This window comes from Mustela nivalis (assembly GCF_964662115.1).
Source record: "Mustela nivalis genome assembly, chromosome: 3".
NCBI classification, from domain to species: domain Eukaryota; kingdom Metazoa; phylum Chordata; class Mammalia; order Carnivora; family Mustelidae; genus Mustela; species Mustela nivalis.
Window position 1 is genome coordinate 102,883,334 of NC_139022.1, and position 26,350 is coordinate 102,909,683.

The 26,350-nt window shown below is 52.1% G+C and overlaps 1 protein-coding gene and 1 long non-coding RNA gene across 5 annotated transcripts; one reads left to right on the plus strand and one right to left on the minus strand.

The window, feature by feature from the left end:
* Positions 1 to 136: 136 nt before the first annotated feature.
* On the plus strand, positions 137 to 24,313 carry ARAP3 (ArfGAP with RhoGAP domain, ankyrin repeat and PH domain 3). 4 transcript variants are annotated; one of them, XM_082725313.1, is made up of 33 exons: positions 140 to 229; positions 1,826 to 2,366; positions 2,483 to 2,544; positions 2,650 to 2,761; positions 6,413 to 6,613; positions 6,772 to 6,841; positions 7,089 to 7,209; positions 7,308 to 7,492; positions 7,593 to 7,699; positions 7,957 to 8,156; positions 8,250 to 8,335; positions 8,474 to 8,656; positions 8,800 to 8,935; positions 9,551 to 9,667; positions 10,097 to 10,244; positions 10,353 to 10,455; positions 12,309 to 12,528; positions 13,228 to 13,291; positions 13,790 to 13,953; positions 15,788 to 16,000; positions 16,281 to 16,386; positions 17,834 to 17,981; positions 18,331 to 18,399; positions 19,133 to 19,207; positions 19,306 to 19,420; positions 21,076 to 21,204; positions 21,290 to 21,423; positions 21,658 to 21,740; positions 22,047 to 22,082; positions 22,217 to 22,280; positions 22,369 to 22,506; positions 22,712 to 22,750; positions 23,276 to 24,313. In XM_082725313.1, the coding sequence occupies exons 2-33, from the start codon at positions 1,843 to 1,845 to the stop codon at positions 23,750 to 23,752; spliced, it is 4,629 nt and encodes a 1,542-aa protein (XP_082581439.1). In that variant the 5' UTR covers positions 140 to 229; positions 1,826 to 1,842; the 3' UTR covers positions 23,753 to 24,313. The 4 variants fall into 4 exon arrangements, with proteins under 4 accessions (XP_082581440.1, XP_082581442.1, XP_082581439.1 ...); XM_082725315.1 differs by having other exon boundaries at positions 150 to 229; positions 1,858 to 2,366; XM_082725314.1 differs by lacking the exon at positions 22,712 to 22,750 and having other exon boundaries at positions 137 to 229.
* LOC309862027 lies at positions 18,543 to 26,342 on the minus strand. Its single transcript, XR_014310291.1, has 3 exons — positions 26,217 to 26,342; positions 25,886 to 26,085; positions 18,543 to 18,621 (listed from the first exon to the last, which is right to left on the minus strand). It is a non-coding gene; the product is annotated as an uncharacterized lncRNA (long non-coding RNA).
* Between the last annotated feature and the right edge of the window lie 8 nt (positions 26,343 to 26,350).

Here is a 26,350-nt window from a genome sequence, read left to right on the forward strand (position 1 = left end):
TAGAGCTGGGCAGGCCCCGAGATAAGCGCCGCGGTTGGGTAAGGAGGCCGGACCTTTTGAAGGCCGGCGCTTGCACAAGGAGCGGTGGGGGGCCCGGGGAGGGAACCCGCCGGCGGGGCGGGGCCCGGCCCGTCGAGGGAGGGCTGAGGGGAGGCGGGGCCGGCGCGGCGCGGCCGGAGACTCGGACGGCGCAACAGGCACTGGGAGCAGACGGCGGCCGCGTAGTGAGGTGAGGACCCCCGCGTCCACGGGCCCCTGCTTCCCAGACTCCTCCCCGTCCCCTCCTCGAGGGCTCCCTCCGCGCCGGCGGCCCTCCCCTGCCCCCTCCCCGCCGCGACCCGCCCCTCCCTCCGGTGGCCCGGCCTCTGCCCCCTCCCTTTTTGCCCCCTCCCCTGTCTCAGTCCGCACAGCCCGGTGCTGCCCGGCCCGCCCCCGCCACTGCTGCCCCAGCGCACCTCTCGGTTCCCGGTCCCGTGCCCTCGGATGGGTCTGAGTCACTGGGAAACTGGGCTCTGAGTCAGGCCCTAACAAGCTTGGGGATGGGGCCCGACCGCAGAGAGGCAGAGAGGCCAGAACTGATGCTGGGAGCGACAGGCCGTCCTAGTCAGGACTCCACAGAGAGCAACAGGGAGGGAGCCTAACAGGCATAGGCGGAGAGACAGAAGCCTGGATTCAAGTACATCTAAAGGTCTAGTTACAATTGGAGACTGAGGCAAGGAGAGGCTTAATGATACAGAGCAAAAGGAGATGAACGAAGATGGATTTAGGTAGAAGTGGGGACAGATGTAGTGCTGTAGAGACAGGGACAGGCAGAGAGAACACTTCAGGGAGACAGAATTTGAGTCGAGTCCAGAGAATAGACCAGGGTCAGGGGCAGTTTGGCAGAATGGGACAGAGCCTCAGAGACCTGAGCTCAAGGGCAGGTGCAGGGAACGGGAAGGTTCTGGAGAGGAAGACTTGGAGAAAGCAGAGGCTGAAGGATGTCATTTCGCACTTCTGAGTCCCTACAGGAGGGTGCTCACATGTGCATACACATGTGTGAACATGTTGCAGGTTGGTGGAGAGGGAAGACCCTGGAGTACCCCTGGCTTCCTGTCTGCCTCTCTCTGACCCCATTCCCCACCCTAGCTTCACTCCAAGTGGTCTCTGCCTCGGGCCAGGACCCTACTTGCTGGGGGACTTAGGGCTCTCTGGGCAGCCTGACCAAGGCAGACAGGATGTGGGGGCGGCCAGGGCCGGAGGGACAGGAAGGAAGTCTGAGCAGAGACAATAGGTGGAAGGGGAGGAGGAACTGGGAATGACCAGGTTTAGGATGGCCGAGAGCCTGGACCTCAGTTCTGGAAACCAGGGGGAGTGGGAGCTGCACCTCCTCCCTCCTTTCTTCTGCCATGCTACAGCTGCCCCTGTCCCCACTTATACCACATCATGGGGCCCCTCCTCCCCACCGTCCCACTTCATTTTGCCCTGCAGGCTTCTCTCCTCTTGCCCTGTGCTTACGTGGTTGAGTGTGCAGGCAAGCAGAGGCAGACCTAGGTGGGGCAGGAGCTTGGAGGTCAACACTTCCACCAGCTCCTTGTGAGCCTGGGGCAAGCCTCTTCCCTTCTCTGGGCCTCAGTGTCCTCACCTGCAAACAAAGGACTTCTCCTATAATAAGAAAGCCCCTTCTGATTTCTGGGATGGCTCTTCCTCCAGATTGCCGGCCAGTGGTTATTTTTCTTTGGAGGAAGACTGAAGTCTGGTACCCACCCCGTCCAGACCTCAGACTTTGGGACAGGGAGGGGGAATCTCAACCTGAGCCCTCCCTTCACCCTGCCGCTCCCCCCAGCAATGGCCTGAGCCCCCATGGCTGCCCCTCAGGACCTGGACATCGCTGTGTGGCTGGCCACGGTGCACCTGGAGCAGTATGCAGACACGTTCCGGCGGCATGGCCTGGCCACGGCAGCTGCAGCCCGGGGCCTGGGCCACGACGAGCTGAGGCAGTTGGGCATCAACGCCACAGGGCACCGGAAACGCATTCTGCGCCTGCTGCAGGCAGGTGCTGCAGAGGGCTCCCTGGATCCCCAGTCGGACAGTGCCATGGAGCCATCCCCTAGCCTAGCGCCCCAAGCCCAGCCCCCCAAGCCTGTGCCTAAGCCCAGGACGGTATTTGGTGGGCTTAGTGGCCCTACTGCCACCCAAAGGCCTGGAGTGAGCCCAGCCCTCTGGAGACCCGAAGTGTCCAGGAGCCCAGAGTCCAGCCCCAAGTCCCCGCTTCTCCCCACCTCCTCCTCTGAGCAAATTTCAGCCTTGAATACTATGGAGATGATGCCCAACGCCATCTACTTTGGCCTGGACTTAAGAGGCGGGGCTCAGACAGCTCAGGACATGTGAGTGGGGTTGGCTCCCTTGGGAGCCAGTGCTGGGTGGGGGCTGGGAGGAGCAGGACATGAGGGCTAGTCCTGTCTCCTCTCTCCCTTAATGATCACTAGACCTCTTCCCTCAGGGCCCCAGATAGCTCCCAGGCAGCTGCCCCCACCCCTGCCCTCAGGCCCACAGCAGGCACAGGTAGGTGGGTTAGCATGGATTTGGGGGAGAGGAACAAGGCCCTTCAGGACTGCACACACTCCCATCTGACCTCTTCCCTGTCTCCCCCATTCCTCTCCCTGCCAGTACACATCATGGACCCTGGCTGCCTGTACTATGGTGTCCAGCCTGTGGGCGCCCCAGGGCCCGCGGACAGGAGAGAAGGCAGAGATGTCTGTCAGGACAGGGCTGAACAAAGGTGAGTGGTCAGTAGGGTGGTGATGGCAGGAAGAGGGATGCTTGAGGAGCAGTTGGCGGTGGCTGTGTACCCATTATTCATTAAGTGTGTGTTGCGTGTCCACTGTGTGCCAGCCGGGTACTCTAGATACAGCAGGATTAGGAAAGACCCAGTCTCCTCCTCAGGCAGCTTATGATTCAGTGGGCCAGACAGGAAAGGAAGCAAGCAGACAAACAAATGAATATATGACTTAAAATAGGGAGAAGTGGTTTTCATGCTTTTGTGGTTATATTTTTGTTTTTTAAGATTTTATTTATTTATTTGATGGAGAGATAGTGAGAGAGGGAGCACAATAGGAAGTGGTGAGAGAGGGAGAAGTAGGCCTCCCATAGAGCAGAGAGCCTGATGCGGCTCAATCCCAGGACCCCAGGATCGTGACCTGTGCCAAAGGCAGATGCTCAATGACTGAGCCAACCAGGTACCCCTTCATGCTTTTACTTCAGGCATCTTTACTGAGCACATACTGCATGCCAGATATTGTAGATACTTGGGATAGATCAGAAATCCCAGCCCCTGTGGGCAGACAGTCAAATAAAAATAGAAACAAAAAGTAAGTTATTTCATATGTTAAAAGATGGTGAATGCGATGGAAAAAAATAGAGCTGGGTAAGAAGGCCGGGATGGACTGAGGGGGATACACCCTGCAGTTTTTCATTAAGAATTGCCAGAGTACGGGCGCCTGGGTGGCTCAGTGGGTTAAGTCTCTGCCGTAGGTCAGGTCATGATCTCAGTATTCTGGGATCAAGCCCCTGGGATCGGGCTGTCTGCTCAGACCTGCTTCCCCCTCTCTCTCTGCCTGCCTCTCTGCCTACTTGTGATCTCTCTCTCTGTCAAATAAATAAATAAAATCTTAAAAAAAAAAAAAAAAGAATTGCCAGATTGTTATTTGAGCAAAATGAAGAGGGTGAAAGAGTTAGTTGTGACAGTATCTGGGAGAAGAGTGTCCCAAGGCAGGGGACAGTGGCCAGAATAGAGACTTTCAGGGGGACCCAAGAGTGGTGACAAAGCCAGCAGGGCTGGGGCAGAGTGGCCAGAGCAGGAAAAAGATGACGACACAGAGGTCAAAGGGGCCAAAGGTAGGACCTTGTAAGGACTTCCGCTTTGACTCAAAGTGAAAGGGAAGCCTTTGTGAGGGTTTTGCCTTACATTTTAAGAACCCCTCTGGTCGCTGTGTTGGGAATGGTCTGTAGGGGGCAAAAGCAGAAGCAGAGAGACCAAAGTGAGGAGGTGGCTCCCATAATCTAGGTGACACTTCCAGCGGGTGTCACAGTAGTGAAGATGGTGAGAAGTGGCTAGATTTGGGTTATATGTTGAAGGCAAACTGTCCTAAGGAGTTGGGGTGTGAGGAAAAAGAGCAATCAAGAATTGCTTCAGAGGTTTCAGACTGAGCCTACCCTGTCCAGCGTGGTAGCCACTAGCCACATGTGATTACTGAATACATGAAATGCGGCTAGTCTGGAGTAAGATGCATTGTAACTCTACAACTACCAAATTTCAGAGACTTAGTATGAACAAAGTAATACTGTGTGTGTGTAACAGAAGTAGACATAAATGATCTTACTTTTTATACAGATGATATAATAAAATGTTAATATTTTGGGTATGTTGGATTAAATAAAATATATTATTACAATTATTTTCACTTGTTTCTTTTTATTTTTTAATGTGGCTGCTAGAAAATCGAAAATCACTTGTGTGGTTCTCACATTGAGTTCTGTTGGATAGCGCCATTTGAGCAACTGAAAGTTCCTGGAATTGCTCTACTCTGAAATGGGGAAGACGGTGTACGAAGCCAGGGGTTGGGGGGAAATCAGGAGTTCCATTTTGGGCGTGCTGAATTTGAGGTATATGTTACAAGCCTGAGAAGAGATAACAAATAGGCCCTTGGATATCCAAGTCTGGAGTTCAGGGGAGAGGTCTGAACTGGAGATCTAGATTTGTGGGTTGTCAGCCTCTAGGTCAGTGTATGTAGCTGTGAGTGCGTGTCGCTAGAGCAGAGGGCCAAGATCAGAGTCCTGGCACACTCCATTATCAAGAGGTTTGGGAGAAGAGGAAGAACCAGCAAAACAGACTGAAAAGGAATGGCTGGTGAAGGAAAAGGAAAACTGGGAGAATGTGGCATCCTAGGAGCTAAGGGAAGAAAGGAAGAGGGGGAGGTCGGTGGTATCCAATGCTGCCGAGATCAAGGAAGATGAGGACTGAGAATTGGCCTCTGGCATTGACAACATGGAGGTCACTGAGGACCTTGATAAGGGGTAGAGGTGAAAGCTGCCTCAGAATGGTCTCAGGAGGTAACAGAAGAAGTTGGAATGTATAAACAACATTTTTGAGGAGTTTTTCTGCAGAGAAGGGCAGAGTTGAGTGGTTGTCGATAGTGGAAATGAAGCCAGGAAATGATTTTTGTAGGATGGACTGTTATATATGTTTATAGGTGGACTGGGAGAGAGGGATCTGGGAGGGAGGGAAAATTAGCTGCTGTAGGGGACAGAAAGGGGAGAAAGTCTGGAGCAATGTCCTTGCGTAGGTGAGAGGACAGTGCTCAGAGGAGGGACTGGCTTCAGACAGGGATGTTTATGATGGTGGCAGAAGAAATGCAAAGTATGTGTGAACTTGGTAGATGAGACACTGGGAATCTGTGGGGTTCTTGTCTGATTGCTTCAATTTCTCAGTGAAGTAGAAAACAAAGAGGGTAGAGAGGTGGTTCTCAACCTTAGCTGTGCTATAGATGGGGGAACTTTCAGAGCTAGAAATGCCTGGGCCCCACTCCCAGATCAAACTCAGGGGTCTAGTAGGGGGCCCACATACCCGTATTTTAAGGTTTTGCAAGTGATTTTGTGCTACTGAGGTAAGGACTACTGGAAAGTGACAGAATAATAGAGGACTTTCTGGGAAGATGGTGTAAGCAAAGACCTAAAAGATGGGGAAAAGCAGACTGGGGACGCATGTTCTAGGCAGAGGCAGCCGCATGTGCAAAGATTCTGAAAGAGAAGAGAATGTGGCTGAACGGTAGAAAGCAAAGGCTAGGGTGATGCAACAAGAGGGCAGGGGATTGGCCGAGGGTCTCATTTACAAGATCTTGAAGCCTGTGGTGAGGAATTTGGATTTATCCTAATTGCAAATGGGAAGTTATTGCAGGATTTCATGCAGGAGGGAGTGAAATGATGTCACTTGCATTTTTAAAAGAGCATTCTGGGGCTGGTAGAAAAACGGGTGTTGGAGGGAGGCCCTGAGGGGAAGCAAGTGACCAGTCAGGTAGTTCACAGCACCCTACTGAGAATTGGCCAGAACTTGGTCCAGGGAGGGAAGGTCAATCCCTTTTTGGAGAAAGGACTGAGAAGACTTCTTGATCAGATACCAGCATCTGTGACAGAGAGTGAGATATGCAGCCCTTCCCCACGTTTTCTACCAAGTAATACTAATGGCAGAGGAGAGGGACTGAAATTGCTCTAACCAAAAATCTAAGTGTGCTCAGGGAAGAAACTCTAAGCTAATCTTTTGCATTCCCAAACTCCGTATTTCCAGGACCTGCCAGGCATCGTACGAAGCACCGCAGGTGAGGATGGCCGGGGAACTGGGTCTAACGTGTGTTTCTCTGTCTTGCCCCATATTAAGGCTCAGCCGGCAGGATCTGGAGGCACGGGAGGACGCGGGCTATGCCAGCCTTGAGCTGCCTGGGGATTCCAACCTCTCACTGCCCACCCTGGACGTGGAAACCAACGATGACCTCATTTCACCCTATGCCAGCTTCTCCTCCACAGCAGACCGCCCCTCACCCCTTCTCAGTGGCTGGCTAGACAAGCTCTCCCCTCAGGGGTGGGCTGCTAGGGAGGGAAAAGGAGGGAGGGGAGGGAGGAGAGGGAAGGGTGAGGCTGGGGTGAGGTGGGGGTCAGGTCTCCAGTGCTCCCAGACCCTAGGAGCCCCCCAGGATACAGCCTCCACCGCTCACTCATCTTGGCCCCTCCTGTCCCCAGAAACTACGTTTTCCAGAGGCGCTTTGTGCAGTTCAACGGAAGGAGTCTCATGTACTTCGGCAGTGACAAGGTCAGGGTCTGGCGAGAGGCTGGGTCGGGGCTAGGGAAAGGGTGGGGGCTGAGGACAGGAGGATGGGGAGCCCGTGATGTGGGGGTACAATATGACTGATGTCAGCATCTAAAGTAGCTAACCTAGCGGCTGTATCCCACTGCCTGTGACATGAGTGCTGACCTCATTAAAAAAGTGGGTGCCGACTCCCAGGTCAGCACACATGGCTGAGTTTCTGTCCCTCTGTGCCCCTGGACTGTCTCTGTAGGATCCCTTCCCCAAGGGGGTGATCCCTCTCACTGCCATTGAGATGACCCGCAGCAGCAAGGACAACAAGTTCCAGGTCATCACTGGCCAGAGGGTATTTGTGTTTCGCACAGAGAGCGAGGGTGAGAATCGGGGCCTGCTGTGTGCCCCCCGGGTTGGGGCAAGAAGGCCGTGTGAGGACACGGCCTGCTGGCTCACCAGCCTCTCTGTCCCCCACCAGCCCAGCGGGACACATGGTGTTCCACTCTGCAATCCTGCCTGAGGGAGCAGCGCCTCCTGGGCAACCCCCGGCCCCCTCAGCCACCCCGACCCCTCCGCACAGGCATGCTGGAGCTTCGAGGACACAAGGCCAAGGTTTTTGCTGCTTTGAGCCCTGGAGAGCTGGCGCTGTACAAGAGTGAGCAGGTCAGAAGGGCCGGGCCAGGGCCAAGGAGCCTGGCCTAATCCATTCTGGCACCTCACTGTCCCTGCTCCAATGCTGCACCTTCCCCCCCATCCCCACCAGGCCTTTTCTTCGGGCATCGGGATCTGCTTCATTGAACTGCAAGGCTGCAGTGTCCGGGAGACCAAGAGCCGCAGCTTTGATCTGCTCACCCCACATCGCTGCTTCAGGTGGGGCCCAGACTGGCAGGAGGCAGGGCTGGGGGAGAGACTTGGGCAGGCGGCACAGGGCGGGCAGAGGACTGAGGCCTCTTCAGTAGGATGTCAGTGGGTGTGCTCTCACAGGAGTCCAGTGAACAGGGTCAAGGTCTCAGGAGGGTCTAGACTGGCCCAGCTGTGGCCAGTGGTGGCTCCTGCAGGAATGGCCAGTGGGATGGGACAGGTTGGAGGGGGTCTCCATGCCCACAGACTGGCTGTCCACCCCTCAGCTTCACAGCCGAGTCTGGGGGGGCTCGGCAGAGCTGGGCGGCCGCTCTGCAGGAAGCAGTAACCGAGACCCTGTCTGACTACGAGGTGGCTGAGAAAATCTGGTCCAATCGGGCAAACCGGCACTGTGCGGACTGTGGGGCCTCCCGCCCAGACTGGGCTGCTGTCAACCTGGGGGTGGTCATCTGCAAGCAGTGCGCAGGTGAGGGCTGGGGCCTTTGGCTGAAACAGTGGTGGGGGGCCTAGGTCGGGGGGCTCTAAGCATCCATGCCACATACCCTCCATACCCTAACAGGTCAGCACCGGGCCCTGGGTTCTGGGATCTCCAAGGTACAGAGCCTGAAGCTGGACACAAGTGTTTGGAGTAATGAAATAGTGCAGGTGAGGAGTCTGAAGAGGGAGAAAGTGGGGAAGAGGGAAGAAGAGCATCCCAAAAAGGCCTTGGGCCCAGCTTGGGGGCAGAAATGTCTGAGACCCTTGAGTTCCTCTTACTTGCCTCTGCCCCTTGTCATCCTGCAGTTGTTCATTGTCCTGGGAAATGATCGTGCCAACCGCTTCTGGGCAGGGGCACTACCCCTAGGTGAGGGGCTGCATCCAGACACAAGCCCCGGCCCCCGGGGAGAGTTCATCTCTCGGAAGTACCGCCTGGGTCTCTACCGGAAGCCCCACCCTCAGTATCCAGATCATAGTCAGCTTCTCCAGGTAGGAGCTGATGGGGAGGAGGGTAGTCTCTAAGTTAAAATGCCTAGACTTGGGGTGGTAGGGGCTGTTTTTGATGACTGGATGACTGTCCCCATGCTCTCAGGTTGGGTCTTGGCACTGACAGAGGCCCTTCCCCCCTGCAGGCACTGTGTGCCGCTGTGGCAGGACCCAACCTGCTGAAGAACATGACCCAGCTCCTCTGTGTTGAGGCCTCTGAGGGCGAGGAGCCCTGGTCCCCCGCAGCCCTCGATGGCAGCTTCCCCAGTCTCCAGCTCCCAGGTAATTCCCACAAGGGTCCCCTTTTTCACCCTCCAAGAATTCTCAGCCCTGACCTGTGCCTTGATTGTTCCAGGAAGCCCCAAATATCCTCTTCCTCAGGCCATCACAATAGCCCAGTCTGGGCAGTTTCCCAAACTTCTAGATCCCCTAGGGTCTATTTCCTGATGTCATGCAATGCCCAATGGTGGCCACTGCCTGGGGTGGATTTGGACATTTGAGGTGTTAGTGCTGGTCTACCCCTGACAAGGTGAATCCATAAGCGAGGTCTCATCTCCCTGGGAGAAGTCTGATGATAGAAGTGGTCATCTAAAGAGGCTTTCCTCCAGTGGTTAGGGCAGAGGGGCTGAGACACTTACAGGATGGTCCACGCTCAGAGGCCCCTACCCTTGGGCTGAGTGGCTGGTGGGCTCACTGGTGGGGACAAGAATGGGCAAGGGCTGGAGTCTCACTTCCTGTCACCTTCTTTTCTAATGTGGGAGGTGAGGAGTCTGGCTCCACTGGGCTTGACTTGGCCATGCTGCCAGTGGAATCAGGTCCCACTGTCTTCCTCAATCTGATCCTTTTCCCCAGGGGGCTCAGGCCATCACCTGAACTGACAACTTCTTCCCCTTGCAGACCCTTCCCCTGGTGTATACAATGAGGTGGTGGTGCCCGCCACTTACAGCAGCTTCCTGTACTGTGGTCCCATCAGCAACAAAGCTGGACCACCACCTCCTCGCAGGGGCCGGGATGGTGAGAGGGGAGCCGAGGGTGGGAGGAGATGGGGCAGAAACTGGGATGAGCAAAAGTGTACCACAGAGGGCTGGGAAGGGCAAGCAGGGCCACGTCCTGGCATGGGCTGGGTGCTGGGAATAACGGGGGATCATACTCAGTGGCAGCACTGGGTGAGAGCTGAGAGCCTGTGCTGTGAAGTCAGACTGCCTGGGCCAAATCATATTTCTGCTACCTCCTTTTTGTGTGCTTTGGGCAAGCTACTCAAACTCTGGGCCTCAGTTTCCCCATGGGCAAAAGAGAATTGAAAGTGATGCCTACCTCATAGAATTGTGAAGATCACATGAGATCATACGTAGGCAGAGGGTATGGCATGATTGTCTGGCAAATGGAAATTATCATAGTAGGGACAGAGGGGCTTTGCCTGTTGACCATCAGCCTCCTTCTTAGCTCCCCCCAGACTATGGTGTGTGCTGAGAGCGGCTCTGGAAATGTTTGCATCGGAAAGCAGCCCTGAACCCCTCAGCCTCATCCAGCCCCAGGATGTTGTATGTTTGGGTGTGAGTCCCCCACCCACAGACCCAGGTGACCTCGACAGGTAACTGCACCCGGCGCTCCCTGCACCCCCACTTTGGCCTTCCCGATCCTGAGCCTGCCAGCCCCGTATTGGTCCCCTTTCTCCTCCTTGACCTCACTTTCTCTCTAGATTCCCCTTTTCCTTTGAGCTCATCCTAACCGGGGGAAGGATCCAGCATTTTGGCACAGATGGAGCTGACAGTCTGGAGGCCTGGACCAGTGCTGTGGGCAAGGTGAGCCAGCCAAGAACCCTCCCCGACAGTTCGTGGTTTTCCTGTCCCCAGCTGCCCCCATTCTGCCCTCTCTTGTTCCTATAACCACTCCCACCACTGTCCATTGACAACTAAGATTAACTGCTGTGCTATGACCAGTGTGAGTTTCTACCCACTCAATATCTCATTTAACTCTCACAGCAACCCTCAGATGAAAGGATTATCAATATTTGACGTATAGGGAAACAGAGTCACTGAGGTTATGAAGTCACTTGGTCAAGGTCACAGAGCTAGGAGGCAGCAGAGCCCAACATCGAAAATAGACCTCTGTCTCCAAAGGTCATGGCCCAAACCTGACTGTGCAGGGCCTCTGCCCAAGTAAAGGCTGTCTCTAACTCCTTCTTCCCCCTCCCTCAAATTCTTCCAGTCCAGAGGGAAGGCTGCATTTACATGCCCAGCATCTCCATTCCCAGGCAAGCCAGTCTCTCTGTCCTGCACCCTCTCTCTGGAGTTAAACATTCACACCCTAGAATCAGACATGCTGGGATCTGAGTCCTTCAACTTTCAGCCTCATGAGCTTTTCTACAGGGATAGAGTGGGTATACAAGACATACCCCTCGGGGTCGAGGATTAAGTAACATGTGAGGCCCTTGCTGCCTGGCTCACACAGGCCCTCCATCTGTGGGTGATGAGGATGCCAGTCGCTCCCATCCCTACCCAGTTTCTCTCTCAGCCCTGCTCTACCGTCAGCTCGTCACACTGCCTCCCGACAGCCTGGCAGAAGGCTGTGTGCCCTGGCGGGATTGCACTTCCTCCTTAATCCCTTGTGGCTGCCACTGCACCACCTCTGCCAGTCTTCTGAGCAGCCACACTGTGGGGTGACTAGTGACTTCCCATTACCAAAGCCCAAGGGCCTCCTCCTGGCCTTACCTGGTCGGCTCTGCAGCCCGCGACACTCCTCTGTGGGAAATGCTCACCTGCTCTCTGGCCTCTGACCCCACTCTCCCCCACTCTGCTTAGAGGAATAGAACTCCTGCCAGCCAAGAAGTGGTCTGTGTGTCCTTTCAGGGCTGTGTCATGGCCCTTGTGGCCTCCAGGCTATCTCCTCTGATTGTCAGCTGCACTTCCAAAAACGTAGCTCATCCTTAAAGGCCGTGCTACCCAAAGCGCAGTCTGCAACCTGGGACACCGCACTGGCTCATTCTTTGTCATGGCCTCTGGCAGAATAAGAACAGAACTTGAGAGGGAGCGTTCCGAATCTTTCTTAGCAGTGGAACAAAGTGATTTTAGGTGTAGAATCTAATTTCTTAAAGTGGGGGCTTATATTTTACATTTCTTTTTTCATTTCACTTTGCTAGTAGTTCTTTCTTTCTTCTTCTTCTTTTTTCTTTTTTAAAATGAAAGTTCTGGTTAGTAACAGATTGGAATTTTGAACAATAACAACAAAAAGAAGAACCCCGTGTTCCTTCCCCACAGGTGGTTGGGAAAGCACTCCTTTGGGACCACCTCAGACCCTTGTTTCTCTATGAAGCCTCTCTAGCCCCTTAGGATGCTGGGATTTCCCAGGGCATTGTGACTCTTCAGTTATAGCATTTTGGCTCCCTATTCCTTCTGGCCCCAATACCCTGCAAAGGACAGGATGATGCCCTGTGTTCACTAGAGCAAATTAAATTGAACTGAATTTCTTTCCTTTCTCCATCCATCTCCTGTCTCCTCGGGTCTTTTTTCTGCTCTCTCCAATCCCTTTTCAATCCTCTCTTTCTTTTGCTTTCTCTTCATATCATTCCCTATCCTTCTCACTCTTATTTCTCTCCCCTACGTCTTGTCTCTTTCCTCACCCTCTTTGTTCCCCATGTCCTCCTCTTGCCTCACAGTGGTTCTCCCCGCTGAGCTGCCACCAGCTGTTGGGCCCCGGGCTGCTGCGGCTGGGCCGCCTGTGGCTGCGCTCTCCCACCCATTCAGCCTTGGCCCCTGGCCTCTGGCTGTCAGGGTTCGGACTTCTTCGTGGTGATCTCCTCTTCCTGTGTCCAGCATCGGGCCCTGGCCCTCCAGCCCCTGAGGACATGGTGCATCTGCGGCGGCTACAGGAAATCAGTGAGCAGGGGTGGAGACGGGGATGAAAGGTGGCCATGGAGTAGGGGGCAGTGAACATTCATCTGTTTGGGGTCACTATGGGAAAGAGCAGAACATAGTGGATTCGGGCATAAGCTCTGGAGTCAGACTGCCCAGATACATCACTTCCTAGCTATGTGACCTTGGACAAGTTACTTAACCTTTCTGTGCCTTAGTCTCCGCATCTTTACAATGGGCACGATACAAGAGTTGTTAAGTTTCAAATAAAGCAATGCATTTAAAACACTTACCAAAGAGCCTGGCAGAAGGCATCTTATTAGTGTTTATTAGTGTTTAATAAGTGTTATATGTTATTAATGTTACTGTTAGTATTACTTGGAGTTGCTTGCTGGTTGGGGACTAGGAGAGGAGACTGGATACTTTCACTTCTTCCTCAAAGAGGAACAGTGTGGGATAATATTGGAGGGCTTTAGAGAAAAGAGACCTGAGTTCAAGCCTAGATTTTCCACTTTATAACAAGTAAAGAGGCAAGAAACTTAATGTCTCTTAGCTTTAATGTGTCACCTGTAAAATGGGGATAATACTATGTAACTTATAGGATTTAATGCAACATTCTTTGAAGACTCCTAGTCTGGCATCAAGATACCTTGAATACTTAGTGACTTATTGGTCAAGAAGATGAAGAAATTTTGATGATAATGTCTGATGATTCTTCTCCAGGTGTGGTTTCAGCAGCTGACACCCCAGACAAGAAGGAGCATTTGGTCCTGGTAGAGACAGGAAGGTAAGTGTTACCCCTATCCTTGACCCCACATCCCTCTCTCAAGAGCCCAGCCCCAACCCTCTACCCTGGTCTGCTGGACCATGCCCACTTCCTCAAATTTGCCTGCCTACTGGGCACCTGGGTGGTTCAGTCGGTTGGGAGTCTGACTTGAGCTTGTGTCTTGGTCTTGGGGTCCTGGAATTGAGCCATGTGTGGGGTCTCTGTACTCTACAGGGATCCACTTGTCCCTCTCCCTCTGCCTCCCCGTCCCCTGCATGTGCATGCTCTCTTTCTCCCTCTCTCTCAAATAAATAGATTAAATCTTTTTTTTTTTTTTTTTTTTAAAGAGGAAAACCTTAAAAAAAAAAAAAAGAAAATTTCACCTTCAGGGACCCCATCTGGTTTGAATGTTGCTGCCCCCTGCTGGTGGCTCTGGGAGGTCTGGTCCTTGTGATCCCGGGCCTCTTAGTTTAAAGGACTCTCTGGAGCTGGCTCTGACTCAGGCATCTCTGGTCTCAGGACCCTGTATCTGCAGGGGGAGGGCCGGCTGGATTTCTCAGCATGGAACACAGCCATTGAGGGGGCAGCTGGTGGGGGCGGCACAGCACTGCAGGAGCAGCAGATGAGCCGGGGTGACATCCCCATCATTGTGGATGCCTGCATCAGTTTTGTCACCCAACACGGTGAGTGGGTACTGGCCAATACTGAGCCAGCAGGGGATGGGGGACATGGGCACAGCCAGAGGGTGTGGTCTGCCTGTAAGAGCTTTGTCTCCAGAGACTACAGCCTAACAGCAATCCACTGTATCTCTTTTGGCAAGCTGCTTTACCTGCCTGAGCCTCAGCTCCCCCATCCGTAGAATGGGGCTACTAACAGTCCTCATTTTCTAGTATAGTTGTGATAGTAAGATAACATATGGAAAGCTTTTAGTGCAGCACCTGGCAGCTAGTCAGTGTTCTAAGGTAGTTGTTGGTGGGAGCATGGGTGTGAAGGAAGAGGAGCACTGAAATAGGACTAGAGGGCCATGTAACAAAGAGAGGGCAGCTACAAGGCAAGAGCCAAGCTGTGCAGCAAAACACTTGAAGGTCTGAGCAGAATTAGTCCATGCAGGAGTTTTTCCAGGCATAAAGGATCAGCTCTGAAAGTGGTTCCCAGAATTCTTTGTGACTTTTTGACCTTTGCCTTTTTTCTCCTGCCCAAGGAAGGACTAAGTAGAATCTAGCTTCTTAGCAAACCTCCTTTTTAGAAGTCTGGACTCTTGAGAAGGAAAATTCATAGAAAACCAAGAAAGGCAGTAAAAGGCAAAAAAGGCACATCTATGAACTACAAATAGCGTGGAGAGTTGGTGGCTAGAGACATTCTCCATACCTTGGCAGTAGCCTCAGGCAGTGACTTCCCCACTCCCTAGATCCTGTCGTCTCTCAGTCTCCCTCATGTTCAAAAGAAGAATATGGGTGTTCATACCTACACTGCCGTTCTTCATTCAGCAGATGCTTACTGAGCGGCTCCCGTGTGCCAGACACTGGAGATATAGCAGTGAAGAGGGAAGGTTCTGGAAGCTCAGGAACTAGTGCGAGAGATGGGTGATAAGTAAGAGAAATACAGTCAGTGCTCATTATTCACGGTAGTTTTGTTCTACGAAGTTACTGCAAACACTGAATTAGTGAATCCTAAATCATTGCCCCAGTGGAAATACAGAGTCAGGTTCCTGGGAATCTCTGGTTACCTTTAATCAAATGATCAACACGTAAAACTCGTTTGAAGTGTGTTTCTGTTTAAAGACACTTTATTTAACATATACTTGTGATCTGTTAACTTTGAACTCACAGCCAGCAGCAGTGTAACTCACACAGGGGCAAAGCTTATCTGATTCACATATTCTCTCCATAAGGCACTCACAGCCTTCCTGCGCTTAGCAACACTACACAGCCCTTCAGCACTTCACTTGGGGGCCATTTTAAATAGTGAAACCAACCAAAAAAAGCAGAAGAATGCAAAAAATGTGATTCTATATATATACCTTGAAAACTACACTTGTTTACCATATGAGAGCTTAGCTGGGAATATATCCAACAGGCAAATCAAATTCTTCTCCACTCGGTGCATGTTCACAAATGACTGGAAAAGTGCACTAAGTATTGATATGGGGGTTACAATAAATTTTAGCAAGTAGATGAATTCACAATGTGGAATTTGTGAATAGGGAGGATCAACTGTAATGTAATTTGGGAGTACTATCTCAGAATCAAAACAGTGAGGAGACAGAGAGCGATGGAGGCTAGGTGGAATGTCATGGTTAGGGAAGAACCTTCTGAGCAGGACTTAAGCAGGGTCTTAAGAATCAATATCCTGGAGGCAGACTTCCTCCTCTCTGGGCCCCTTACCCCAATAACGATACAGCATGTCAGTGGCGGATGGGAGGATCACAGATACTGGATACTGGGTGGGTAGTTGGGTCTCTGGGCAGTGGTGAGCAGAGATGCTCAGTGGGTGAGTGGAGATGCTGGCTGTTCTCAGGGCTCCAGCTGGAGGGCATATACCGGAAAGGAGGTGCCCGTGCCCGTAGCCTTCGGCTCCTGGCTGAATTCCGGCGGGATGCCCGGTCAGTGAAGCTCCGGCCAGGAGAGCACTTTGTGGAAGATGTTACTGATACACTCAAACGCTTCTTTCGAGAGCTCGATGACCCTGTGACCTCTGCACGGCTGTTGCCTCGCTGGAGGGAGGCTGCTGGTACTCCCAAGATCCCTAAGAACTCCTCCCAGGCGACCAAGGGGTGACCTGGAACTCCACCCGCCCCCATCAAATCCCCGAGGCTCTTTTGTGGGATTTGGCAGCCTTCTTCCCCATTGCTCCCCTCCCTCATTCTCACTCCCCAGGATCACTCAGGGACACAGCTTAGGTCAAGGTGGGAAGAGGGCAGAGAGACATCCATTCTGGGGTTGTTTCTCTAAAATTCCCTCCTTGCTCCCTTCCCTGATCCTCTCCACCACCACCCCCAACTCCATCCCAGAGCTACCCCAGAAGAATCAGCGCCTGGAGAAATACAAAGAAGTAATTGGCTGCTTGCCCCAGGTCAACCGCCGCACGCTTGCTACCCTCATCGGGCATCTCTATCGGTCAGTATGGCCAGACCCCCTGCAGGCTCCTCACTGACCCTTTATCACCGCTGTCCGACTCCTTCCACCACCCTACTCCCACTGCCTCACATTTATTCATTAAGTGAAAGTGTCAGTTAAGTGAACTGCAAACAGTTAATTGCAAGTGTCATAGCACAAAGGTTCTGAGTGTGGACTTTTTGGGGTCAAGCAGATCTAGGCTGTACTCTGGCTCCACCATTCTAGTGTGTGACTTTGGGTAAGTTATTTGCACTTTCTAAGCCTTAGTTTCCTCGTTTATAAAAGGAAGATGGCGGGATGCCTGGGTGGCTCAGTTGGTTGGGCAGCTGCCTTCGGCTCAGGTCATGATCCCGGCATCCTGGGATCGAGTCCCACATTGGGCTCCTTGCTCGGCAGGGAGCCTGCTTCTCCCTCTGTCTCTGCCTACCATTCTGTCTGCCTGTGCTTGCTCTCTCTCCCTCTCTCTCTCTGACAAATAAATAAAATCTTAAAAAAAAAAAAAAAAAAGGAAGATGGCATAATGAATAGTGTCCACCTCCTAGATGATGGGAGTTAAATGAGATAATCCTTATAAAAATCTTACTACATCTCCTGGCATGTAGGTAGTAAGCATTCAGAAATGGTGAGCAACCAATGTTATTTTGTTCTATTATTCATACCAGGCAAAGAGCTGGAGGTAGGAGACACAAAGAACAATAAGATGCAGATCTACCTTGATCAGCCTATTGGGGAGATAGGTCTTTAAGGGATTCCAAGGTGAACCCTGGCTGTGTTGTGCGGATTACTCTCTATCACAGGGATGGGCCAACTATGGTGCATGCGCTATATCCATCCAACTGTCTGTTTTTCTAAGTAAAGTTTTGTACAGTTTCTGGGCCACTTTGTTGGTTAAGCACCTGACTCTTGATTTCAGCTCAGGTCATGATATCAGGGACGTGAGATTGAGCTCTGCATCGGACTCCCTGCTCAAGGGGGAGTCTGCTTGAGATTCTCTCTCTCTTCATCTCCCTCTGCCCCTCCCCACTGTGCGCTAGCTCTCTCTCTCAAATAAGTAAACAAATCCTTAAAATAAATAAAGTCTTGTACACAAAGTGTGAAGGCACACCCATTCACTCATGCAGTGTCTGTAGCCTCTCGTTCTACAACAGTGGAACTGACAAACTGGACCAAAGAATGTATGACCCACAAGCCTAAAATATTTACTATATGTCCCTTTCCAAAAAAAGTTTGTTGCCCCATACCAGAGTTATAATCACCCATTCCTCACCTGTCTCTGCCCTACACTGGGATCTCCTTGAGGCCAGTGTTGTGTCTTTCAACTGCATCCCAAGTGTTTAGCCCAGGACTTAGCATACTGACTCTAAGGATTTCCTGAATGAATGGCTGCATGGGCAAACAGGTGAGCTCAAGCTGCATCCCTTATGACCCGTGTTGCACCGCTCTGCAGGGTACAAAAGTGTGCCGCTCTAAACCAGATGTGCACGCGGAACCTGGCCCTGCTGTTCGCACCCAGTGTGTTCCAGACGGACGGGCGGGGGGAGCATGAGGTGCGGGTGCTGCAGGAACTCATCGACGGCTACGTCTCTGTCTTTGATGTAAGCTCTCCTTACCCCTGACTACAGTCCTTTTTCCTGGAATCTGGATCCTCGGCCCCCGCAAAACCCCCAGCCCAGAGCTCTAAGGCCCTCTGCATCAAGAATCACCTCCCATTGGCCTGGACCCCTCCATCCCATAACCTTACTCCAAGTGCCCTTGCCCCCTTGGTTTTTAGCTCTTCTTGCCTCTAATGCTCTCATACAGGTCTTCTGGTCTTACAAACTCTTCCTGTTTCCCTCTTTTCCTAGCACCCTGCCCCCTCACCCCTCAGTACCCCCCAACCCGGCCTCCTCCCTCCCGCCCCCACCTGTCCCACAATACACATGCTCCTTTTTGGCTCTTCCACAGATTGACTCTGACCAGGTAGCTCAGATTGACTTGGAGGTCAGTCTTATCACCACCTGGAAGGATGTACAGGTAACCTGTCCTGCCCTTAGACTCATGAGTGGGACGGAAGGGGCTTTCAAGATAGGAAGGTGCCATTCTGCTGCTGGACATTGGCCCTCAGCTTTCTGAGACACAGGGGAAATCCAAGAAAGGGAGTGCTTTGGGGAGAGGGGTTTGGTTTAGGATTGGCTCTATTTATTCCACCACGAGGATCCTTCATTGCAAAATGATGGCAGCATACTTGGGTTCTGCCTGTAAGAGATCCAAGGAAGAGTTAGCTGAGGTAGACAAAGTGGTGAGCATAACAGCAGTAAATACGATAGCAAACAGCTAAGCACTTATCTTCCAAGCACCTGTGATCTTGCCGTAGCGTCACACAACTCCATTAGGCAGACAATACCATTTTTTTTCAAATAAAGAAACAGGAGCCTTGAGGGTCCCTTATTCAAAGTCCTACTGTATCGAATGTCAGAGTTGGAACCCAGAGAGTCTGACCTTAGACCTGTCCTTCTAAGCATATGCTGCACTGCCTTGGGAAGTACCCACACAGCCTGAAGATGCTGTTCTACCTCTCCTTGGGTTCTCCCTTTTAAGGGCCTGAGCCACACTGGGGATGAGGGGTAGGAGGAGGATACTTTTGTGCCCAGGGCAGCAGGGGTGGGTAGGTGGAGATAAGAGCTTGGGAGGCAACAGAGGGAGTCCTCTGATCTTGATTTTTTGCATCCTCTTCTGTCCTCCTGACTTCATTATGCCTTCCCCTCAGCTGTCCCAGGCTGGAGACCTCATCATGGAGGTTTATATAGAACAGCAGCTCCCAGACAACTGTGTCACCCTGAAGGTCAGTCCTGAGGGGACAGGAGGGGAGATGAGAGGATTGGGGGGGGCTGGGTCAGTGGACTGACCGGCATGGGTCCTCTGCTCTTGCTCTGACCCCAGGTGTCTCCAACACTGACTGCTGAGGAGCTAACCAACCAGGTATTGGAGATGCGCGGGACAGAGGCTGGGATGGACTTGTGGATGACGTTTGAGATCCGTGAGCACGGGGAACTTGGTGAGCTTGCCATGCGTGTGTGCTTGCATGTGTGATGGGGGGTCAAAGTTACCAATGCTTTCTGGGTTACCAAATACAGTGACACTGTCCTTGTGCACATGCAGGGACATTCCCCACTGTTGACCACTCCCTCTTTTCTCAGTACTCTCTTTTTTCTTGACTTGTGTGGACCCCACAAGTCCTAGGTTTCCCTTCCTCCCCAAAGAAGGCTATTCCTCCTCCTTTGCCTACATTCCGAATATTGGAAGGACCCAGAATTCAACCCCAGACCTTTTCCTTTCCCTATCTTCATTTCTCCTTGGATGACTCATCCATTCCAGTGGCTTTAAATGCTGATGATAAGCTGGATTCTCTGGATCATGACCGGAGCTGAAATCAAGACTTGGATGCCTAACCGACTGAGCCACGCAGGCACCCCAAGCATCTCTAATTTTTTTTTAAGATTTTATTTATTTATTTGACAGAGAGATCACAAGTAGGCAGAGAGGCAGGCAGAGAGAGAGAGGGGGAAGCAGGCTCCCCGCCAAGTAGAGAGCCCGTTGCGGGGCTCAATCCCAGGACCCTGAGATCATGACCTGAGCCGAAGGCAGAGGCTTAACCCACTAAGCCACCCAGGCGCCCCCCAAGCATGTCTAATTTTAAACATGCGGGACTGAACTCAATTCCCAGTTGAGTTAGGTGAAAAGATGACCTTTTCACCTAACAAAAAGCCTAGGCCATTTCCTAGTTTTTCCTAACTCAGTCAGTGGCCCCTCTATTCACCCAGTTATCAAGACCAGAAACCTGATTGTCCTCCCTTTCCTTCAACTTCCCATCTAATCCAACCAACGAGTCCTGCTGATTCTATTAGAATCTGTTGCTTCTACCCATTTCCGCCATTACCACCAGCCAGGGTGAAGTCACCACTAGCTTTCTGCACCCAACATTAACCACTAACCCCAGAAAAGGAATAGCTGGCCTGCATTTCCGTCTTGCCTCCCGACATTCCATTTTCCACACAGTGGTCAACATGCATTTCAAACATAAATCAGATCATGCCATTACCTTCCAATGGCTTCCCACTGAACTTCAAATAGAATTCAAATTCCTTATTATGGTCCACAGACCCTGACTGTCTGGCCCTTGCCTATTTCTCGGACCTCATCTCACATAACTCATTCTTGGTGCTTGAGCCATGCCAGCTGTTTTTCAAACACATCTTTCTTGACAAAGAGCCTTTATTCTGGAGCGGCGTCCTGCCTGAAATCTTCTTCCCCTGATTTTAGCATGGTTTGTTCTTCTTCCTCCTCCAGGTCCCAATCTCAGCTTCAAATGCCCCCTTCTCCAAGACCTTGCCCGGTCATCACTCTGTCCCAGTAGCTGTCCTTCTCCTCTCTCTCTCAGCTTCTTATTGTTTCTTTCAAAGCATTTAATTATTTGCAAAATTTTGGTCTACTTACCTGTATACTGTCTGCTCACTCACTTTGCTGCTGTGGGTTCTGTGCTAACCATTATATCCCTAGGGCCAGCAATGCCTGGCAGAGGGCTGGCTCTTAAATAAATACCTGTGGCTGGGCTGTGGAATGGACACACGAAAGTGAATGGTGGAAAGGAGCTGGAGGTCCAGGGCATGGATGGATATTCTGGTTGATACCTGCTCCTACTTTACTCCTCAGAGCGGCCACTTCACCCCAAGGAGAGGGTCCTAGAGCAGGCCCTTCAGTGGTGCCAGCTGCCAGAACCCTGCTCGGCCTCCTTGCTCTTGAGAAAAGTCTCCTTGGCCCAGGCTGGCTGCCTCTTCACAGGTGAACCTCCTCCTTCAGCCCAGCACCCCCACCCCCACGCCTCTCCCCCAGGACCCTCCTATGAGTATCATCTGTTCGTGCCCAGGTATCCGGCGCGAGAGCCCGAGGGTGGGTCTGTTGCGGTGTCGGGAGGAGCCGCCCCGCTTACTAGGCAACCGCTTCCAGGAGAGGTTCTTTCTGCTGCGCGGCCGCTGCTTGCTGCTGCTCAAGGAAAAGAAGGTGAGGTGCTGGGGGGAGCGGGGATGGATGCTGGAAGCCCCTGAGGAGCAGCTATGCCTGCATCAACCTTCTTGCTCCATAGCCTGTGTGCTTATCCATCTCAGTGCTGCCCTGGTTCTTTGACCTCTGTGATCCTGTGAGCACATAACCCCAGTGCTTCCATGACTTCTTGACCTGACTGACTGTAATCCTTCTCTCACCTCTTGACCTCACTGACTGCCTTCTTGTTCTCAGAGCTCTAAACCAGAACGAGAGTGGCCCTTGGAAGGTTCCAAAGTCTACCTGGGAATCCGAAAGAAGTTTAAGCCTCCAACACCGTGAGTTTTCTTCCCCAGCCCACATTTCTAGGACCTTCCTGCCATCACTCTTCCAGCATTTCTCTTTCTTTCTTTCTTTCCTTTTTTTTTAAGATTTTATTTATTTGACAGAAATCACAAGTAGGCAGAGAGGCAAAGGGGGAGGCAGGCTCCCCGCCAAACAGAGAGCCCGATGCAGGGCTTGATCCCAGGACCCTGGGATGATGACCTGAGCTGAAGGCAGAGGCTTTAGCCCACTGAGCCGCCCAGGTGCCCCCCTCTTCTGGCCTTTCTAATCGCCCATCTCTTTTGTCCTTTGGCTCCTAGGTGGGGCTTCACACTGATACTGGAGAAGATGCAGCTGTGAGTACCTCTCGGCCTGGCTTCTACCCTGGCCCAGCCCTGCACCCTGTCCTCTTCCTCTCTACTTTTTCTATTCTCCATTGCTATAGCTACAAGCCCTCCTCTCCAGCTAATTCCCCTCTGACCATCCCCAGATACCTGTCCTGCACTAATGAGGATGAGATGTGGGACTGGACCACCAGCATCCTCAAAGCCCAGGTGAGGGGATGAAAAAAGCTGAGGGTGAGGTCAGAGGTCCTAGCTGTAGTCCCACCCCCACTGTGCCAACTCCTTACTCTCCCTGCAGCACGATGACCAGCAGCCAGTGGTCTTACGACGCCATTCCTCCTCTGACCTTGCCCGTCAGAAGTTTGGCACCATGCCTTTGCTGCCCATCAGAGGAGATGACAGTGGGGCCACCCTCCTCTCTGCCAACCAGACCCTGGTGAGGTCCCCCTGGCCTGCTGCTAAGCCCTCCTGAATCCTGCCTGTGTCCTTGCTGCCCTGCAGGTGGGAGTGGTGTGCCTGCCTGTCTGGTGCCTGCCTCTGCCTTCTCTGTGTCCCCATACCCCACCCTTGCCTTCTGTTGCCAGACCTCACTGTGTCTCTGTGTCTCTCCCTCCCCTCATCCCCATCCCACCTGTGCCCAGAGGCGACTTCACAACCGGAGGACCCTGTCCATGTTCTTTGTGAGTACTGTACCTGTCTCAGCTTTGTGCCCCTCGGCCCTGTGTTCCTCTGTGCTGCCTGAATCCATGTGCCCTCTGTATTTGTTCGATGCAGGGCCATCTGTGTGTGTTTTTGCGTGTGTGTGTATGTGTGTGTGTGTGTGCATGAGACAGAGAGAGAGTATTGTGAGGGGCCAGAAGGAATGAAGAAAATGAGGCATGGGAGGATATGATAAGGAAAAGGGAAAGTGGTCACAGGCTCTGAGAAACAGAAGGAAAGTTGTTAAGTGAATACATCTTGGAATCAGATAGACCTGGGCTGAAGCCTCAGTTCTTCCATTTACTCACTGTGCGATCTTGGGCAACTTACTTCACCCCTCTGTACCTCGCTTCACTCACCAGCAGTGTAACAGAGTTGGTTTGATAGCACACATGAAAAGTATTTTACTGCATCTGGCCCAGAGGAAGGGCTCAATAAATGTTAACAATTACTAACCCAGGGACTCTAACTCTGTGCCTGCATCATGCTGCCCCATTCCCATCCAGCCAATGAAGTCATCCCAGGGATCTTTGGAGGAGCAGGAGGAACTGGAGGAGCCTGTCTATGAGGAGCCGGTGTATGAAGAAGTGGGGGCCTTTCCTGAGCTGACCAAGGACTCCTCTACCTCTTTCTCCACGATGAGAGAGAAGACAGCCAACCCAGAGACCCCTCTCATCAGCCAGAGGTCCTTTGACAAACCCCCTTTCCCCAAGGCAGGTGGCCTGGGCCCAGAGCAGAGGCCACCTGAGCCCCCTCCTGGCCCCCCTTCAAAGAGCAGCCCCCAGGCACATGGATCCCTAGAGGAGCAGCTGCTCCAGGAGCTTAGCAGCCTCATCCTGAGGAAAGGAGAGACTGCCATAGGCCTGGGCAGCCCCCCGCAGCCCTCCAGCCCCCAGTCCCCCAACTCCAATGGCCTTCTGACACAAACACCTGACTTTCCCACCCAACCTTCCAGTTCACCCTCCAGCCAGCCCCTCACATGACCCTCAGACGAGTAGTCTGAAGGGGAGGGTAGCCAGAAGACCCAAGTTCTCACATGGCAGACACTGCCGGGAGCCTCCTCTGCTCTGGCTGGAAAGGCTCCAGAAGCCAGTGTGGTGCTATGGAACGAGCACAGGATTGAGGGCTCTGGACTCTCCTGCCTAGAGAGGGTCAGACTATGGCCCCTCACTGAACCTCCATTCACTTATATGTACCATGAAGTCACTGAAATAAGGAGCCAGGGAACATCTAACTGTTTCTTAGAGCTGTAAGCCCCACATAACTTCCCTCAACAAGTTGAGGGAACTCCTGCTTTATATATATGATATGCAGGAGTTCTGTAAGAGGTTTGGGGTTTGAAATGAATAGTTTTTACTGCACTAAAGAAAAAAAAAAGATTTGGAAGCCAGAAAGCTGAATGATCTCCAAGTCTATTTAACCCCAATTCCTACATTTGGGTACTATGCTGAAGACCTAGAGGGTAGAGGTTGATTGGGGTTGGGAGCTGGGGTGAAGAGGAGCCAAAAAGGATGTGTCACTGTTAATAAATCTTGGAACCAGAAGGCTATTATTGTTTACTTCATTCATTCATTCAACAAATATGTATTGAGCACCTAATTAGGTGTCAGGTCTTCAGGGTAAAGTTTGTCTGGGTGGCTCAGTTGGTTAAGCGTTTGACTCAGGTCATAATCCCAGGGTCCTGGGTTTGAGCCCTGCAGCCCCGAATTGGGCTCCCTGTGGAGCCTTTTTCTCCCTCTCTCTCTGCTGTTCCCCCTGCTCGTGTGCTCACACGCGCTCTCTCTCTCTGTGTGTCAAATAAAAAACCTTTTTTCTAAAGATTTTATTTATTTATTTGAGACAGAGAACAAGCAGAGGGAAAAGTCAGAGGAAGAGGGAGAAGCAGCCTTCCCACTGAGTAGCGAGCCTGATGTGGGGTTCGATCCCAGGACCCTGGGATCATGCCCTGAACTGAAGGCAGATCTTATCTGACTGAACCACCCAGGCTCCCCAAGCAAATATGATGTTTTAAAAAAAAAAAAAAAGAAAGATGGGTCTTGCTTTTATGGAGCTCCCACTCTAGCGGGGGAACAGAAAATACACAAATTAATGCAGTGTTGTGAAGAAATCAAGCCAAAGCGATGTGCCTGTGGTGATGGTCTTTAGGCTGGGAAGATGGGGAAGGCTGCTGTGAAGAGTTAAAGAAGCCAGAAATGTGAAGTACTGAGAGAAGGAGCACTCCAGAAGAAGAGGGAAAGTGTCAGGCATGAAGGCTCTGCAGTGGGAAGAAGCTTGGCCTGTTGGGGAAACAGAAAGGAGGCTGGAGTGGCTGAAGCACAGTGAGTGGGGAGACAGAGAAGAGTATGGGCTAAAGGGGGAAAGACCGGCAGGGGCCCAATAATGCACAGCCTTATAGGCCATGCTAGGGTGTTTGGATTTTATTCTGAAGCAATTGAGTAGTTTGAAGGGAGAGAGTGATGGGATCTTATTTCCTTTTTTAAAAAAAATCAATCACTCTGGCTGTTTTGTGAGCAGTGGATTATTGAGGTGGTGGGGGCGGGGAATGAGAGACCAGATATTAGACAGGTGACTGATACTGGGGCTTGGACTAGGTTGGTGGTTTTGGAAATTGAAGAAAGGTGATTAATAAGAGATCTTTCAGAAATAGAACCTACAGGACTTGCTGATGGAAGGAATGTGGGATAGGAGAAAGGGCACAATGACTCTGGGTTTCAGACTTTCCTAACCAGATGAAGAGAGGTACCATTTAGTGTTTTGTCTGGGGAAGATAACTGGAGAAGGATCAGGTAGAAAGAGCAGATTTAAAAATTTGAGGTACTTGTTAGATCTACAAGTTGGAGGTGTCAATGGGCTGTTGGAAACGCGAATCCGGGGTTTGGGGCCACAGATAACTGCTTTTCCAAGTCGGGGTGTGGGCCAGGGATAGGTGAGGGGAATGAAGAAAGGGTGTGGGGATCCTCAGAAAGTAGGGATTGCGCTGGTAGAACCTGGGGCAGAGAGCCCGAAAGGCAGACCCTAATGGTGACAGGGCTTCCTGGGGCGCCAGGCCTTACACCCATCTCCCTAATTACATCCATTCACTGGTATCATTTAGTTTCCACTGGCCCCTGACATACCTTTCTTCCTCTGGGACTGGCTTCCTCCTGGCTCCGGGCAATCTTCTCATCAACACTCACTGGCTTTTCCAGTTCTGTGGGAATTTGGGAAAGGTCGGAGAGCAGCCCTGTTTCCCTTGTCAGAAGCATCTTTGCTCAGGCATCCAATGACAAATTGGTCACAAATTGAGTTCCTCCACTTCAGGCGTCACCCTTCGCGCCTGAGGGAGGACAAGAGGACCAGAGATCTGCATATGTAAATGAGTGATTCGTAGTAATTACGGGCTGAGTCAGTGGCTCCACTAGAAATAGAACCCAGGCGTCTTGACTCAGAAACTTGGGGTTCCCCTACCGCGCAGCGGACGCCGCGTCCACTCGGCGGTCCCGACCCTTTCCGGGGCCGCCGCAGCACCAACAGAAGTTTCTTTGGTTTCTCCGCGGCACCTTCGCGCTTCGCAGCCCTGCGCGTAGCCGGACCAGGCGTGG